The sequence below is a fragment of the Thunnus albacares genome, chromosome 8, assembly GCF_914725855.1.
Source record: "Thunnus albacares chromosome 8, fThuAlb1.1, whole genome shotgun sequence".
Taxonomy (NCBI): domain Eukaryota; kingdom Metazoa; phylum Chordata; class Actinopteri; order Scombriformes; family Scombridae; genus Thunnus; species Thunnus albacares.
Genome location: NC_058113.1, coordinates 13,266,130 through 13,286,292, shown reverse-complemented (window position 1 = coordinate 13,286,292; position 20,163 = coordinate 13,266,130). Strand labels below are relative to the sequence as shown.

General features: G+C 38.4%; 1 protein-coding gene across 1 annotated transcript in view; it reads left to right on the top strand.

Moving 5' to 3' along the window:
- The first annotated feature begins 1,525 nt into the window (after positions 1 to 1,525).
- Positions 1,526 to 20,163, top strand: part of LOC122987248 — a 37,015-nt gene continuing 18,377 nt past the window's right edge. The window contains exon 1 of the mRNA XM_044359033.1: positions 1,526 to 1,607. Within this exon, the coding sequence (XP_044214968.1) occupies positions 1,526 to 1,607 (82 nt within the window). The remainder of the gene's footprint in view (positions 1,608 to 20,163) is intronic.

The following is a 20,163-nucleotide window of genomic DNA, read 5'->3' as shown; positions in this document are numbered from 1 at the left end:
AGAGATGGGGAAATGGTGCACTGTGTGTTCTTGTGTGTGTGACCATGACCCTCCCCAGGACCACTCCTCCATCTCTCTTCTCCAGAGGGTCTGGAGGTCTTGGCCTGGGGAAGATAATTGGGAGCCACAACACAGGCAGGGAAAGACAGAAATGCCAAGGCAGTCGTAGTTACCACTGCTCACAGGGGCCACATCACACATTCACAGCAACCCCACACCAAACAAAAGGAAAGCCATGGATGCAATCAATCAAGATAATTCAAAATAAAATAAAATAAATAATGAACATTTTGAACATTGCAGTCATTCTTTTTTCTCTTCTTCTCTTCTTCTCTTTGGGCAAAATAGATGTCTAGAGAGTTCTTTCTGTTTTTGAAATTTGAAGATAATCCATATCTGCAGATCAGCTAGACAAGTAACAAGTATAGGCCTAACTGCATCTTCAATCATCATTATGACCATCAAAACTGTATTGCAGCTACTTCGAGCAATGTCCTTGTTATTCATACTACCCTTTTGAGTAGCACAACCCATCCACAAGCAGGCACATATCCACTGCCTCATTGAAGCAGCACTGACCGGGCCAACCTTCAGTGACACAACTACAGTACAGCACACATGGGATCTACGTGTCTGTCCTAGAAGAAGAGAGTTCAGGGGTCTTGGCTTGGGGAAAATAATTGGGCAGCAGACAGACAGGACATAGTCAAGCCAGGCCAAATTTATCCAAGTAGCAGACAGACAGACATAAACTAGGCAGTTAGTAAGTCCAGTGAGGCCAAAGTAGCACTGCTTGGGCCAACCAGTATGTTGACATGTTTTCACACTCAGAACACACCAGGGTATACTGTATATGGGCTCTGCTGTGAGATAGAGATATGAAACTACTCTGAGGGGGGCTGGCCTTTCTATCAGTGGCCTATCACTCAAAAATCCAGCTTTTAATGAAACAAAAGTAAAGTACTGTTTTGTATGTTTGACTTAAAATATGACTTAATATGACAGCTAAGAGTTAAGTTAAATAACTATCAACATGCAAAAATAAAGGAACGCCTCTATGATCTTCTTTCCTGAGCAGCCTGAGGAAAATAACTGGAAGGAAAATGTATTTTCAACAAAATTGTGAGGCAATTCTCAACACAGACAGTCAAAAACTGGCCAGATGGGAGACTGACAGTATTGTCATGGAAATAAGTGCAGCTTCATTTATGAATGGCTGAAAGAAACCCTAAAATTGGAATGTTTAACACAGTCTTATTGAATTTTAAGGCAGGTAATGTTGTGTCAAGGCAGCAAGTCTTTATTCCATGTCCTGTGCACCAAATCCATGTTTACTGCCCTTATACTGCAAAAGAGAAAATATATTTGAAAGTGCAACATTACTTATTTCCCTTTTAAAAACACCCAGTATATTCATATACAGTAGAGGATTAATGAAAGTCATTAAGAGTCTCCTTATTTAGATTCTGTGGCCCAAAGCCAGTGTGCAAGCATCCCAGCCAAAACAGCAGTAACTGACCAAGCCATGCTGCCAGATGATATGCCCTCACCATGCCTTCACATCCAGAACACGCTGGGGATCTATGGGGACAGCTGGGGCAGACAAGGTGAGAGCCTCAATTCTCAGTGCTGAGAGAGATACAGTAATTGGTCAACAGACAGATACAGACTGCATTACCTGCTCAACAGTTTCATCTGGGGTACTGTTACTGTTGAAGAAGAACCTCACCATGCATTTGTAGTACTGCATCAATCCTGCATTAAACTTTAGAGACACACCGAGAATCCTGCACAGAAAAATCTATAGTAACTAGAAGTTAATATAAGCTGACTAAAGGCAGATCATTTTAAGTGTTGTTATCAGCTAACATCTCCAAGTGTTGAAGATGTGTTTATTGTCTTTCAGACTCTTTTTTGATTTGGACCTCTTGCAAGAACACTTGATACTGTTGCATGTGTTTCTTCTTAATTAGAAAAGCTTGGGGGATTTGGGCCAGGTTTGAGACAGTGCATGTGCACATGAGTGCGTACAAGAGTATAAGTGTGTGTAGTGTGTGTGTTGGGTTAGTGTGTGTGTGTTGTTGGCCCCAGGGAGCCGGGCTCAGACCAAATTACCTGTCAGGGGTTGACATCACCTACCCCGCAGCCAACCATACACAGAGGACAACTGGGCCCTGCTCTAAGGCTCCTGTGAACTGTCAGCTCAACTAGCCTCTCCTTCTTTCTCTCTCCCTCTTTCTGACTATCTGCTTTCTTTCTGTCTTCCTTTCTTTCTTTCTTGAAAGTCAGGTTAGTCTCTGACAAAAAAGGTACCCAATGTCTCCCTCTGGTGCTAGTTACTATTGCAGCCTGCTGACAAGACACCATACACACATGCCTACACATACACACCACACAGGGATGCTAGACACATAGAAATGTAGGGGTCTCTCTCTTATACACACACCTGAAGGCAAATGTGTCAGGGGTCTTTGTATCTTCAGGTCCTAAGGCCCATGGCTGTCTCTCGTCATGCCACTATCACCAGTTGGGAATGGATGCCCCCAACACACAGATACTCATTTAGACACTGAGACACACCACAAATTGCCCCTAAACAAGCCCCCCCCCCCCACACACACACGCATACACACACACACACAATGTCACCCATAAGCATAATAGTACCCACACAGGATGATACACAGCTTCCCCAACACATTACTCTCTGTCTCCTTCAGTCTGTGTGTGTTACTCTCTCACACACACCCTATGACCCCCCACGGTCACCAGAGAGTGAGAAAATGGAGCCTGAACCAACATGTCTGATTGGGCTGCACTTGTCAAAACAGCAGTAGGAGGCATCGAATGAAGCTGAATGTTCTCAAGACTGTTCTCTCAAGGTCACTGATTTTTCAACTAGACTTCCTACGGGGAAAAGACTTGACTGACTACTGACTGCACATACAATATGTGATGTGTATAATGTATTTTTAACACTGCGGGCCAGTGCTGGATACAGTTAGTTTAGCTTGTAGTGATTGCAACGTTCTGCAGTAGATGCAACTATGTACCGTAGAAGAGTTGAATGTTTTCATTGCCTAACTACAAACTACAGAAACTAATTTCACCCACTACTTGTAAAACCAATTAGTGTATTAATGCTTGCAATAATAGTACTGTAGTCATGTACTACAGTACAATGGATGAATGGACATTAAATGTGGTATCCATACAGTCTGAGAATGTATTTAGTCCACTGGGGAATGCATAATACGGTATTTTCTAATGATATTTTCAAAACATTTTTGTAATCACTTTTGAAATAAAGTCTCAAAAAGTTGCAATGTATGAAACATATTACATGAAACAGCCTCAAAAAGAGCATGATAGTTTTTCAAGGCAGTAGACCAAAGGATAACAAACACCTAAGCTTAATAGGGGACTTTTTGCAATACCACTGATATTGCCTGATAAATCAACTCCTGCATGCACACAGAAATGCATCATCTGATTTATCCAAGTACCGTGAAAGACTGAAATTGCTTTTTTCCTGTGTGTCAACACTCCCGCTCCATGCTGAAAGGCTTCTTTTAAGACCTACAAGCTTCAGCCAGTTTTTTGATGTGTCAGGATTTCTATTCATTTGGAGTCCAGGCATGTAAAACCACCATAGGCTCACCCACATGTAAATGTTGTCAGTACAAGTCGACGTAAACCCATTTCCAGCCAGGGACAGCTGGACTTAAAGTTATTTAGAGATGCTGTCAGGCGATTATTCCTACTTGGTCCAATTTACATGGAGCTTTCTCCGTCTTGAGCTGCGCTGCTTCCAGGTTGAGATTGAATGTGTGTGAGGAAGATCCGTCCTTTTAAGCAGACTGGAGTTTCAGCATTGAGTCTAAGATTGACTAGCTGTCACCAGATATTGATTTCCTCTCGCCTACTTAGTTCATAGCAATAAGCCAAGGGTAAATCCCAGGATACCACACAGTTCCTGCATGGACAAGAGACTGCAATTCACTAATGCAGTGTTTTGGTCTTATTTTTATCCTGTGATGTAAAATCCATGGTACACTGAGTAACTTGGAAATATTGTACCAGTACTCAAAATGCTCATGACACCATCATTCAGTTGATTGACACAGAAGTTGTTAAACTTCACAGGATTCTCCCAAGAATGAACAAACATGAGCCAGAGACATAAACAGACTTTATGGCCGAAAGCAGGTAATACATGAACAATTAAGGTTTAATTAAAACGCCATCAAGGCAAACAAATCTTGCAAGTCCCTGAATTATGATGTTGTGGTATTCATCAGCTGATTAGTGATCATGATTGTTACGATCCCAGTGGTTAATCGGCTCTCTAAAAGAATAATGAGAAGACTCTTGTTAGCAAGCCAAACACCTGCAAGGGCAGACGATCTGTGTATGTGTGTGTGTGTGTACGTGATATGTGTGTGGTTGGACATGGTCCAAGTGGAGTCCTAATACCTGCACTTGTTGCCACTCTTATAAGAGAATCTGGCACAGACACCACTCCTCTCATCATCCACAGCATATAGCAGAATAACATATCTCTGCCACAGCCATAGCCTCTTTTTAGCCACTTTGTATTCTCTCACTCTTTCTTTTCCACCCAGTTTTTTAAGCTTTTCAGTTTCATTCTGCATTTTCTGTCTTTCTAAACTTTCTGTGAGTGTGATTGCACAGCACAATGTATCGAACAGAAATATTCTTGATCTTTTTTTTCAGCAGGCAAACACACAAAAATGCTAGTTTATTAGGGAAAGCCAATGAAATCCAACACCACAATCAGCTGATTAAACTCAATCATCATTTGGGTTGCGGTGCCATATATTGAAAGGTGTTTATATTTTGAGAAGGGTGGAGAAATATTAGAGGCACTTCTGAATATACAGCAGTGCAACCTCCAGAATAGAGTAGAATCACAGAGAAATAGGGAGATAGATAAACTAGACAGAGAGAATTATTGTAAACAGTGTTTTCACTGTTGTGGCAGCTCAGCAGGATGGCAATATTTTTTTCCTGCTAGTGTGAACACAGATAAACTAAAAAATGCTACATACAGTTGTTTGCGTGTGTGTAATGGGGGTGGGGGTGATTTGTGTCTTTGTGGACCACTAAGTCAGATCAAATAGGTATCTAGCATCCTCCAGATATTCTAGGCTTTAGCTGAAGAGCCTCTATCTATGGAGACCAGTAATAGCCTACGGTATATGCATTGCCCTAGGAGAAACATACAAGTCCCGCTTCAGTTACAATTTCATCTGGGCAACCAGGTATTCACCAGATTTGACATAACTCTCAAACCATCACAGTTAAGTGTTTATTTATTCTTCTCAAATATTCAAATAGGCAGGAATGAAACAAAACAAAGAAATTAAGTTAATGGCGAGTATGTAGGGGAGCACTAAAAAAGGAAACATTAGCAAACAGTTAATCTTGTTGTAAAATTGATGACAAATGACAAAAATCCTTGTATCTCAGTTGAGACTAAGAAAGGTTGTTTGGAAGAATGGAAAATAGTCCAGTATCATTGTCAAATAAATTGTCCACTCTTTTACTTTTACTGATTATTTAAGTTATCTGCAAGAGGATGATTTAAATTCAATCTAAAATAATAATAATACATAATAATGTAAAAATAATATAAAAATAAATAAATTTAGTCACAATATTAAAACTGCCAACCCCCAACTTTCCCATTTGCTATGTTTTTCAGTGTTGGTCATTGGATTGGAGCATTGTTGGCACATAGTTTCCTAAGGAAAGCCCCTTTTCTGCATTGTTTCCCAGTGAATGTCAAGCCAGATTAGGGGCAATGCAGAGGGACAGTGGTGGGTGAAGGGGTGCGTTTGACGTGAATCATGGGTCGAGGCAGGCGGACCCCCTGCTGGGTGGCGGTGGCTGTCGTAACCTTTAATTACAGCTACATTGACAGGGTTGCAGATGGTCCAGCTGAAGAGGGATTAAAGACACAGGATAGTACACATCCTCTGTGAATTTATATCTGTCTTTTTCCATGCTTGTCTGTCTCTTTCTCTCGCCCTCTCCCTCGATCCCTTAGCCCGTATTTATTTTGCAGTGACTCTTGTTCTGTGTTTGCCCTTCACTGATCTGGCTTCAGCAGAGCTTGATCGTATGACATTCACAGGTTTCATTTTAAAGTGATTGTATGATCTCTCTGTGTTACACACCTTATATCTTTCTAACTAACAGATTTTACTGAATAAGGGCTTGTAGCCTTAAGGAGCCTGTGCTTTAGCAATAACATTTTCATGGAAATATATATGTATCTACATAATACAGGCTAGAGCATCAAGTGGTGATATGGGAAGAAGTGTGACATTCAGAGTAATTCAAAAAATAAGGTAGATCGGTGTCTCTTTCAACACTGGTATTGTAGTTTTACATTTAGTCAAACCTAATGGTTCCAAAACAATAGTTCCACTTGATATAATAAGGGTTTAGAAATCATATCCGAGAAGAAGAAACCTAAAACTTAAATTAAGCATGAGACATAACATGTATGGATGCCTCTTTTTTTAATTTTATTTTATTTAACAGGGTGTTTTTTCCCCTTTTCATGTATTAATACAAAGCCTCACATTCATGCTCCTGAAAGCCCCACTTCATTCATTCATACAAACATTAGTTGTGCTTTTACTTTTGTGTGATGTTCTAAGAAAAAGCTCTTGGTAATTGATGTCATTACCATGCATCACCTGTCATTGCCTTGCTAAATGCACAAGGACAGAGATACACCTAAATGGTAGTAGGGAACAGGAAGGTGGAACTAGACAATCGAGTGCACTTGGATAATGGTATGCATTTGTGCCTTTGAGTCACATACAGATGTGAATAAGGACAGAGAGAGAATGAAGTAAAGAAGGAAAAAAAACAGGAGAAAGAGAGACACAAGAGAGAAACAGAGAGGAAACGCTAATGAGAGAGAAGAGAGCAATCATTTCTTCAAGTGATTGCATAGACGAGGGATAATTTATTATGAATGTGTGCCTAGCTTCCTTTGACTTAGATGCATTAGCTTTGCCCCACAACTATTTCTCAATAGATTGCTGGAGTCGCAATTTAGTCCCCCAGTATTATGCAAATGGAACTGTTGGCCAGCTCCTAATTCATAGATTGCACTCAGTGGCCTCTCGCCAAACCATTGTCCCATAATTAATGACTCATTTCCAGTTCTTTCCTCCAGTAAGGTTAGTGCTATTTACAGCTTGAACCTCTGAGGGGGAAAAAGAGCAAAGACAAACACAAAGTAGATTAACAAGATCAATAAAACATCCAAAACGGAATTCAAACTTTCAAAAATATAAATTGTAAATAATAATAATAATAATAATAATAATAATAATAATAATAATAATAATAATAATAATGATAATAATAATACTATAGATGATAATACATTGAACATACTGTATAATTTATAGAATTTTATAGCAGTTAGTATGGGGATAATGTCACATATAATCTGCACATAATGGACAACCCAGTGCAATAAACACAGCATTAATTCAACAAAAACAAATTAACTGATAGTTCATGAAATGATCCATCCAAGCAAATAGAATTAGACCATCTGTAGTTTATGTAGTTGTAAGGCCCAAGGGACAGCTAAGAACTGCTACTGACATGTTACCATTATGGTAGCTACAGTATGTCTGTATTGCTTTGTTCTCCATATGTCTAGACCCTTTAACACATGCACAAACATGCACTTCTCTGATTTTAAATACTGAAAAAATGAAGCATTTAGGAATTTGGTTTCATCAGTGTTATTCAACTTTACAAACACAGATACAAGCACACATGTAGGCCAGGTCTATGGAAAGAATTATAGTACACACCCACACATTGGTTGGCATACTGGTAAAATCAGTATTTGTGTATGCCACAACAGGTGTGACATGCTGATACAAATTCTCCCTTTCTTTCTCTTTAACACAAGTTTTCACATTTTCTTTTTTCCCAAAATATGCCTGCTATGCTCAAAGTACAGTATGTGCATCAGGGCTGGGCCAAAAGCCAGTGCTGTCTCACATATTTGCAGAATTTCACAGGATTAAACAAGATGGAGCCTACAGTAGGAAATGGTCCAAGCAGAAATCAAATCTGCCCCTCTGAATAAATATCATCTTGCCATCGGGGGCACATCCCTCCAAGATAACCTGTCTGCTGAACACAGCTGCTTGACACACATACACAAACACACACACACACACACGCATAAAAACAAAAGTTATTGCCATATGCATTCACACGTGTACACGTACACACACACACACACACACACACACACACACACACACACACACACACACACACACACGCACACACAAATACACACATTCAGGCTGGGTGAAAGCCTTGGACATGACAGGAATGCAGACAGACAGCCATGTGTAAAAATGCCTATCCATCCATCCATTCACCCATCCACTTATCCAACCATCCATTTGTTCATCCGTCCATCTGTCTGCCAATTCGTTTATCGGTCCATCGATCCCCCCATCCATCTGTCTGCTCATCCATCCATCAAAGTTGGTTTTGAATTAGGGTCTGAGACAGCAGCTCCAACCTAGAGGTCAGGATGATGTTTAAGATATGTGAAAAAAGGCACAGTATTTACAGTTTACAAGTAAGTAATTGTTGTTGATGATCTTAATATTAAAGGAAAGAATGACATACTCAAACACATTCACACTGTTTAAATCACCATTTGTGGCAGACAGCTGCAGCTGACAAAAGTTGGGCCATCACACATGACCAGAGGCCGCTTCCTAATTGATTTTTCCCCATTAATTTCCAACCCAACCTTTAATATGATGGCAACAGTCACTGTTTTACATAGGCTACACATCATCTAAATTTTTTCTGAGTAAATATTTGGATATAATCTATTGGTTGCCAACTCGGTTCATTAAAGTGCCAATTTAGTTAACTAGATGTACATGTTATGTTTTGAATATTTTTGCATGTTAAAATGTTGTTTTTTTCTAATCATTTGGGAATAAAACCGAAAAAACTCTCTTTCTACTGAAGCTTCAGTGCATCTCCAAGCAAGTCTAACAGCCCGAAAGCAATAAGTGAAAACTGAAAACAAACACAAGTTATAACAGATGTACCATGATTGCACAATACCATATTGGTTTGATTTATTATGTTTCCTGTCCTGTTAAGATATCAAACACCCTGAGGAAGGTGGCTCAGCCCCAGTAGTTTAGCCACAGGTAAACACCCAAGCACCATTAAGTGGGAGGCTGAGACCTGATGTATCTACTGTCAATCGTACATTTATTTTGTCAATGAACATCTACAACTACAGAAGCCGAGAATAGCCGTGCTTGCAATTATTTTTTTAATGCCATTATCTTGAGATCACAAGTTAATTATTTCATTATCTCAAGATAGAAAAACTTGTTTCCTCATGATAACGGGTTATCTTGTTATCTTGAGGAAACAAAAAGCTGATTTCTTGAGATAACAAGATAATTTATCACAAGAAAATGACTTTTGTTTTCTCAAGATCATGGGATAATTATGGAGAACTCAAAAATGAATGTCTGGTTCATTTGATCACACCTGATTTCAGCCTTCAAGATCACTGATGTGACTGTTGGGGAGGATTCATAACTGATTGAGGGGGCTGTTAAAAATTGCTGGGGGGGCAATTTTTTTTCATAAAATATAATTAATTGATTTAACCATGCAAAAGCCTCATAAAGACTAAATAACAACAACATAAGGCTACTGTTTCAAAATCAAAGAACAGCCTACATTTATTAATCAGAGCGCTTACATAAAAATGTAGCATTAGCGGAGCGGTAAATATTTTTTGAATTTATGAAAATCAGCAGGGGGTGGAACATAGAAACAGTTTTTTGCGGCTTGCAGCTCTCTCTCTCTCTCTTTCTCTTGTTGACTGTCCCTTCATTTCCCTTCTGTTTATGGATTGCTACCATAGGGGGGAAATGGAACTACTAGGACCAAAAGTTCTTCTTACAGCCATGAAAAGCAAGCAGGCTAAGAAAACAAATTAAGTGACATGTCTGTCTAGATGTCTGTCTGTCTGTCAACGATCTCCTCCGCTCTGTTTCAGTACTATGGACAGCACAGCCCTAGCATACACCTGGTGTGTGCAAATAACCTAAAATTATTCTGGCAAGTAATTCTCCAACACATCATACCAGCAGAATTCTTATAAAATAAACCAACTAATAAACATCACTTCCTACACACAACAAACAGCACTGTCCATGGTTCTGAAACAACAGCTAAGCGATAATTACATGTATCTCAGCCAATAATTGTGTTGTTTTTGACATTTTTCTATAGATAGCCTACCTAAAGCTTAAACAGAGGGGGCAAAAAATACAACTGGGTGTGCTAAGTCCCCTTAAGATTCCTCGTGTTGCTGGGTTCATGTTAGGCCTTGCAGTACAGTCTGATGCATTGATCAACAATGGGTACTCCTTGATCTGACATTTTCAGCTTAAATCAGTTGCTACAGTTGTCAAGACGCCATCTATGCATGCTGGCATGGCACTCCTGATCTCTGATAAACATTATTAGTAATAAGAGGAAATGAGATAACGGCATTAAAAAAATTGCAAGCATGGTCATTCTTGGCTTCCATATATAACTACTGATATTTAAAAAAACAAAAACAAAACAAAAAACAAAAAACAAACAAAACAAAAACATGGTTAGTAGGATTAACAGGGTTAACTAACAGTTTATTTCTACCTGCAGTTTTTATTCATTCATTCTTAAACACTAGTGACTAAAAGGAACAGTCACACATGTCAGGCTCATTTTTTCCCAATAAATTTACTTTTTTTTCATGATCTAAATAACATAAGAATCAGAGTCAGATTTATTCACCAAGTAGCTAGTACAAGGGATTCGGTGTGTTCCAGATGTCAACAGAAAAAGCAATAAACATGAACATTAAACAATAAACATAAACACAAACATGACAGCATTAGAAGAGAGGTACAGTAAAGACTGTACTTGAATATGGACATGATAAAGGCTATGTGTTTGCAAAAAAGCAGAATATGAATAGAAGTATCAATACCAATGTAGATATAAATATAAATTTGAGTGTAAATAAACTGTGTGTGTATTAACAGGGTATAGATGCACAGTTAGTAATTAAGAAAATACAATCTATATACATCTACACAATGCAGACAAAGACATAGTATACACATTATGAATTTAAATGAGATATAGAGGTGAAGTGGAGTTGGTATGTTTACAGACTTTTACTGTCCATGTTAAATATGGCTGTTGCCTGGGGAAAGAAGCTGTAGAGGTGGCGGGTGGTCATGGTTCTGGGGGCTCACAGTGTGATTTTCCTCTGTGAGAGGGAGTTTTTGGAAGAGGGGCTGGCAGGGGTGAGAGGAGTCAGACATGATCTCTCTCTCTGAACTGGAATTACATAAGGCAACAACATTTACTGTAAATTAGAAAAGAAATATATGAATGGTTGTGTTTACAGTCTAACTGTTGAGCTGGAACATATATATTTAAGAGCATAAAAGCATGCAGTCAATCACCATGGTAACCAAGAGTACCACAGATGGCTTTCTATGTTCTGTTATCGATTACAGTTTTTGAATGCAATAACCTGTTTGTAACCAGTTATATTTTGAATGTGACCTCCCCAATTCAATTTGCAGTACGGTGACAGTTTGAAATACTGAGATTAACTATTAACTATACTACTATTAAATACTGATATTAACTACGCCAGTGATGCCTACACTATTCATAGGCAGACCAGTATTAGCACCGATGACAGGAGCTATTAAGAATCAGACAGGTCCAGCCATGGCCCACCTACACAGAAAAGCATGCATGTGCGCACACACACACACACACACACACACACACACATACTCATGCATGGAATGTGTACACAATTTGTGTTTATAAGTGGAGCAATAAAATATGTGTACACTTGAACATCTTATTTCCGCGCACATCACACACACAGGCACTATAACTAACCTGCCCACAGCCAAGGTCAGAGGGCTGCAATATAGATAAGCATATTTGATCAAACTAGGAGAGGTTATGCAAATAGGATCCCTGCAATTAAACCAAATTCATGCATAATACATCAAGCCTCTGCACTGATCTGTGCATGTGTGAATGTGCATGTGTGTGTGCATGTGTGAATGTCTGCCCGCCTGTAGCTTTATATTCTTGGTACAAAAAGGGGTGTGGCAACTTTTCATTCCACGAAGTGTATTATTAACATGTTGGATAAATCATTTGCAAACCTGCCCTGAACAACATGCAGTATGATGGAGGCTCCAAATTCCAGCAAAGTCTATGCACCTCAAGAACAAACATTTTCATGTGGACCAACAGAGCTGTTGCACTACTTTTCATCAGTTCCTCCATTTCTCTTTTTACATTTGTCTCAATGCTTGATCATCAATTACTGTATACATTAGTTTTTGCATATTTGATGATTTACTTGTATTTTTTTCATGGATTTTGTAGTGCACAAGTGAATTTATCTATAAATCTACTCCTGTCCAGATTGCCTCTATTTACTGCTATCTTTTGGCCCCTCTTTTTTCTATTTCAAGCAGCATCCATAGAACATGTGTCATAAATCAACCTAGAAGTATGAATCAAAATAGTGCCATCTAGTCTTGCTTTATCACACTGTACTGTCAACCCACAGAGTGTTATAACAGAAGCTCTTCTGCTTCCTGACAAAAAAGGTCAATTACATAATTTTGTTTCTCCTGTGAAACATGAACTCCAAATAGATCAAGCTGAGATTTTATATTTGGAGTGATTTTCAAAGTATACTAAATAACTAGTTGTCCTCTTAATACTGGGCATTTAGATGGACATGGCTGGGTCAGGTGATGAAAACTCAGCAAGACAGTCTACCTGCAGGCCTCCTCTGTGGGGTTGCTCCTGGAGAATGCTCCACTTTCAGGGCAGCTCCATTATTAAGAGAGAAAATGCCACCAAAAGAAAACAAAACATACAAGATGATACCTCTGCTATCAGGAAAAAAAAAACACACAGAACTACTGGCTGTCACCGCAAGTACATGTTGCTAATTAACATGATCTTGTCAATAATATATATTCAAGCTATTATGCTTTTCCTTATTTTCTGTCATATATAATATTACTATGTTGGATGTTCATATTAAACATGGCCAAAGTTTCAAATAATGAGGTAAACGTATGTAGAAGTAATCCCTGTGAGCAGAGAGCTCAGGCTTCAGACTTCTCTGAATGCTTGGTTTCCAATGGTTTTTTTTCTACTTACGAGATGAGCTGACATTGGCTTGTGACAGATTTCTTTATATTGATTTGATTTATTGATTGGGACAGTGTGCAGTTTTAAACATTAAAGATGCACTGCGCCTAGCTTGAAGCTAATTTGCATCCATAGTCCCCCACAATTAAAACATACAACAACACAACAACAAACAGTACAAAGCAAAAAAACCAAAAAAAAAAAACCAAAAAAAAAAACCCAAAACAAAACAAACAAACAAAAAAAAAACACACAGAACACACCATACAAAATACAAAATACAAAGCTACACACAACAGCACATCACATACACCCACAATGTCAATTAGAAATTTATAATGTAAACTAGATTCAGTGGTCACACAGCTGATTGGTCTTTAGTACATTTTTTAGTTTGGCCTTGAATATATTGATAGAACTACAGTTCTTCATATCATCAGGTAGGACATTCCACTAAGTTGTGGCTTTCACAGAGAAAGCTGACTGCCCAAATGCAATGTGACGAAATGGTATGGTACAATCTTCTATAGAGGATATTCTGGATGATCTAATAGAACTTATTGGGAGAGAGTGTACAAAAAGTCACATAGTGGAGGATATAAACTAGGCACAAATTTGAGAACAATCTAAAATTGTCAAAGCTCATTAAATTGTATTTCTCCAGTACCCCACAGTAATGGAAATGCATTGACTTTTTGTCCAGAGTTTTTAGAGTTTGTTTGTATAAGGGCTCAAGAGGTTTTATGGCTGTTTCTCCAGCCTGCCCCCAACATGTGATGCAATAAGACATATGGGAAAGAATCATAGCATGCATAAATATCTTGGCTGCGTCCAAAGAGAGACGGTTTCTAACATGTCTAAAATTTGCTAAGTTGTACTTTATGGTTTTAATCTTTTTTTTAAACATGTTTCTTAAAGTTCAATTTTGGATCCAGTGTCACACCAAGATATTTAAAATCAGTAACTATGTCAATTTTTTCACCTTTGATGAAAATATCAGCATTAGGGGGTTGTACCATAGTTTTAGAGAAAAACATACCTTTTGTCTTGTTTACATTTAGACTCAGACATGATTGATCAAGCCAATGTGTGATCCTTTCCAATGCCATTGTTAGCTTAGCAGCAGCTTATTCAACTGTTTTTGCATGTGTGTACACAACGGTGTCATCTGCATATATTTGTAGTTCTATATCATGACACTGTTGAGGGAGATCATTAATATATAGGCTAAATAAAAGGGGACCTAACACTGACCCTTGTAGAACACCGATTGTGCACTTCATGTTACTGGACAGTGTGTCATCAACTTTAACACATTGTATGTTTTTGGATAAATATGAAGACATCCATGCCAGTGCTCTAGATGAGCAGTTGAATTTAGGGAGTTTCGATATTAAAACAGAGCCAACAGCAGCACCAACTACTCCTCCTTTGTCAAGTCTTGATTTAATTTGCTCTATTATGTGCAAGGTAGCAGTTTCGGTGGAACGATTTGCTCTAAAGCCAAATTGCATACAATGTAGACCAAAATTGCTTGTATTAAGTAATGTTTTCAGTTGTTTAATGACAAACTCTTAGAAACCTTTGAGAGTACTGGCGGTATGGTCTGTAGTTACTGGCTTCAAGGCGATCTCCAGAATTAAAAATAGGCATGACAATGGCACATTTCCAGTCATCGGGAAAGGAGCTGTGTTTAAAAGACAAGTTAATTAAACGAGCAATAGGGGGAGTTAAAATATCTTTGTGTGATTTGACAAACATAGTGTCAATCATCTCTACTTTTGGAGCTTTTTAAGGAGCTGATGATTTTATTTACTTGTAACTCATTAGTCTCTACCAGCTCAAAAACCTGACCTGTAGCATCTATAGGAACAGTATCGATTTTCTTTTTTTCGTAATTTTTTTTCCTAACTCATATACAGACTCAAGAAAAAAAATATTAAAGACAGAAGCAACAGTAAAATGATCTTCAATTAACTTTCCCTGTACTTTGAGTTTAAAATCTCCTAAAAATTTTGGATCCCTCCTTGAGAGACTATCAATGTTTTTCCAGATCAATTTACTGTTGCCTTTTGCCTCATTCAAAATATTGAAATAAAAATGAGTTTTAGCCTCTCTTAGCTTAGAAGGGGGCCTATAGATACCTATGATGGTAAAAGACATTTGCTGGGATAAAATTATTTTTATTCCAACATATTCTAATGTGTTACCCGCATTATAAACCACACGTTCACATCTGATGTTGTCTCTCACATATATGGTCATCTGCTTCAGGCACAGTGCGCACGGTGCAGGTAGATACTATACAGCTAGCTACGTTACTTTTGTTATTTCCTGACAACAGACGTTTTCCACTTCAGTCAGCATTTTAGTGCATTTCCCACATGCAACTTACACCATTATGTCACGAAATAAGCAGGTAATGAATGTAATATTTACAAAACAGAGACATCCTGCTGTAATCTTTTTTGCTGTGGATGTTCTTGTTGTCCGCTCTCATATTTTGGATTTGATTTGGCTTCAAACATGTATGGATGAATTTGAGAAGTTGACATTTGGAGTAAAGACGGAGAAAAATGAGTGAAATCTTGCTACTATAGTTTGTTTACATAGCCTCCGGAGCATGCGGAAGTCAGTGAAGCCGTGATGCAGCTTTCGGAAGCTAACCTATCAGAACAGAGTGGGCTCATTGGGAGGGGGCCTTAAAGAGACTAAATGAAGAGCTAAAATGGCCTGTTTCAGACAGGTTAAACTGAGGGGCTGCATAAAGGGCCAGTATAAGATAAATAAGGATTTCTTTGAACTGTGAGTCATGCAACGCTACTCTGCAGCGTCCCAGAATAAAAATATAGAGCTGGAAATGAGCATAACAGGTCTGCTTTAAATAATTCTGCCAATGCAGTACAGTTAGTATCCTTTATTCTTTAAATGTAGCGATATATATCTGTCAACATACCATGTAAAGTGATTGACTCTGCCAATATAATGATACAGATTGATTCAATAATTATAGGCTATCAATATAGCAGTGTTATTTAAATATTAAATGTATTGATATATTCTATCAACATAGCACATAGTGATTAACTCTGTGAATATAGCAATATTTATTGATTGATTCATAAACAAATATAGTCTATAGCTCATTGTTTCAACAAACACTGCTTATGGCTTGAAACCCCTCTTCCCCTTTCACAGCCACAAAACATGCACTGTTCTCCTTTTATTCGCAATGTCTGAGTCATAAATTCTCTCTGACAGTGATCAGGTGAATTTAATATGAAAAGCAGACAATCAATAGCCTATTTGATCACACTGTTTTGGTTGTATCTACAACCTTTAAAGACTCTATCTATTGATATATAAGAATTCTACCAAAAAGAGCTTTATATAATATAGCATATATGGAAAAGTTTGCTTAGTGTACATGAAACTGACTTAATGTGCTAACTCTAGTCACTGTTGGTGTAATAGATAGCCTGACTAGATAACATCCGATAGTTAAAGTGATCTAGTTTAACAGCACAACTAGTACAGAGCAAAACATTCAGACAATTTGTCACTTGTGTAGAGGAAGCTTCAAATACTGACCAGAATAGATGCTGTTCAAACTGGTGGGTGGGTGTGGAATTGTGGGTCTGGGATGGCAACAGGTTGTGTTCACCAATACATCTGATTTTAGCAATCTCCATTGGTGTCATGGTCAAGGGTCTTCCTCAGAGCATGAGTAGTGTTCAATAGCAGGTGACTTATATACGCAACCCTACAGAACCAACATCTGACAGAAATGTTGATATAAGACAATTCTGCAAAACCCCAGATTACTCTCAATTACATTTTTATACTGAATACCGATGTCTTTAAAATTTTTTTATACCTGCACATGGCAACTACAGTATGGTTAAAAATTTTGGAGAATTGTGGCTATGGCAAATTAACTACCATATGGTTAGGGTATGTCAGGCCTAAAACACTAATACAAGGTTAGAGAAAGATTACATTATGGTTAATAAAAACATGAATGTTATTGCAGGTCTTTCACTTACATGAAAATGCCCATCCACCACCCTGACCTCCAAACCTCCACTGTACGCCTAACTGCATACAGGAAAGGGCACAGTACTTCATGCTTTGGTACTTAATGTTGGCATTGGACAGAAATTGTGTGCTGCAGATTCATACAATATGGACATAATTCCTAGAGATACTGGGTTGATGAGACAATCAAGACAATGACCTGATTCCATACATCCAAATAGAGGTGGACACCATCAGATTACCATAAGGAGCAACTAAAAAGGCAAAGAGGAAAATACGATTTAATTTGCAGCAGGCCCAGATATGGCAACTGTAGCAATGCACATTCAACATTAATGTAATTCAGTAACCAAATCAAAATGATATGAATGGTTGAAAACTTAAAGTGTCAATAACAAAAACAGATGTAGATAATGGCATCATATTGCATTCTAATAAATATAGGGACAGATGAATTTGATGAACACCTTTCAGTTGACTATCCAGTTTTTAAACAGAGTATTCTGAATTGTGTGTTTTATTGTAGGTTTTATTTCATTAACTTTTGTTTACATAGACAAAGATATGAAGAGGTCCCGCTTATATACTTTTTTCTATGTAATCAAGAGAAGGGTGTGTCTGTGGTATGCCTTTCTTCTCACATGCAAACAGATTTCAAACCAAACAGATGGGATAGACAGAAGACGCCTATCTACAAATCAATTATCATTGTTTAATATGCATATAGTTTTAAAAAATACTTGAACATGTATTCCACCTTGGATGAGTGCTCACAGCAGGCCATATGCTGTGCTTAATCAGCTGCAAATTCATTTCAATGCACCAAATACACGCCAAGTCAAGAAGAAGAGACTACTCATTTGTATCTCTTTTAGCTCCGTGTAGTTCTCTTCTGAACAGACCACACAGATAAAAGGATAAATCATATGCATTCATGTAGTGGAGTGAGTCTGCAGCATGTTGTTGCTGAAAAACAAACAGCATGAGGTTTTATGCACAAATACAGCAAATTTACTGATATTCATGTAAACAGCTCTAAGAACTGATGCATCCAACTGATATACTATATTAAAATGCACTTAAATAACACAAACCAATTGAGTTTTTTTATACCACAGTGTATTGATAGTTATTGTTAGTATTTGCTGAATATATTTTTTAAAAATGCAGAAAAACATATAAAGATAGATCATAACATAACACACAACAAAAACATATTTTCAGTGTGTACAGAATATATTTCAGCTATTTAATTCTAGCCAGACTGTATTCAGTATCTTTCTGGCTGGGACACTTGCTTACAGACCTCACCATTCCCTGACTGGCTGTCTATCTCACTGTAATTATGCTTATCCTCTTTTGGGGTGACCCCCACCCTCCCAGCCCCATTTGCCCCTGAAATCTTTATGGATCCTGAGCCGGTTGTCATGGAAACAAGGAGTACGCCAGGCACATGGTCCCCCCTTACAATACAATTAATATGCAGCCTGATTTATCCCTCTTTCTTAGGAGGGGGTGCAGGGAGGGGTAGATGGGAGTTGGGGGTGGGGGTGTCTGGTAATTGGGGTAAGAGAAAAAGGAGGGGTAGGGGAAATGAAATTAGCAGTTTTTTGAATGCATCTAAATTTTACAGTGAGGCAGCTTGAGGACAGTTAGAGGATGGGTGGATAGATAGACTGATGGGTAGGGATAAAAGAGGATATAGAAGTGGAATGAGATGATTTTAAATCAAACCTTATCTCCCTGAAAAACAGTTTTCCCCTTTCATTTTGGAATTGTGACAGTTGTGACAATGTAAGGCATTATATAGGCAGGTCCATGGATGGGTGTGAGGATGGTGAAAGGACAGGCTGAACGAGGAATTATGTGCTCTCATCTATTTGTATAGCTTCTACAAAATGTAACTTTTTATCCAGGGATTAAAATTCTAAATGCATATCAATGGCAATAACTGTGCACAAATTATGCAAAGATGACAAAATGCTAATAAAAAGTATATTTTTCAAGAAGACAAAGACAATGAGAGAAATGAGAGTGGCACCTTTTCTGTTTTTCAGGAAATTAAACTCTTAAATTATGTCTGTATGTACATTATGTATGTATGTATGTATGTATGCTCAATTTCTGTCCCTGTCTTTTGTCACATTCTTCTTTCATTTTCTGTCCATCTATTTCTATACTCTATATCCTCTTATATATCCATCAACTACAACAGCACACATTATCCTCCCTCATTAGACACAATGTGAGAGTCCTTCAGCTGCAGCAGGGGGCTTGATCTTACAAGGGGGCCACGACACAGAGAGAGCATAGTGGAAGAAAGAAAAAGAGTGGTAGAAAAAGAAGAAAAGGGGAACATAAGGAGCAGTGAGAATGAACAGAAAGGAGAGATGGGGAGAGAGAGGAGGGAGGGGTGAGAGAAAGAGAGAAGGAGAGAGAGAGAGAGAAGCGGGAGCCAGAGCCAGGTGACAGCCACACAGAAGCAGTCGGGTGGAAAGAGCCAAACGCTGGAGCCAATTAATTCCCTCCACATGTTTTGAGACAAAAGCCTGTGCACTTGACCCTCCTGTGAGCTGCAGGAAGAGAGGGATGGGTGTAGGCATTGGGGGAAGAGGGGGTGACATACAGTAGAAGGAGTAAGAGGATCAAGAGAAGAGAACGATGGAAGAGGGAGACAAATGGGCGAGATAGTGAAAAAGAGGCAGTGTGGGGAGGAGATGGTGATGAGAGAAGGTGAGGGAAAGAAAAAAAAACATATATGAAGATAAAGACAGACAGAGGATAGGAGGAGAGTAA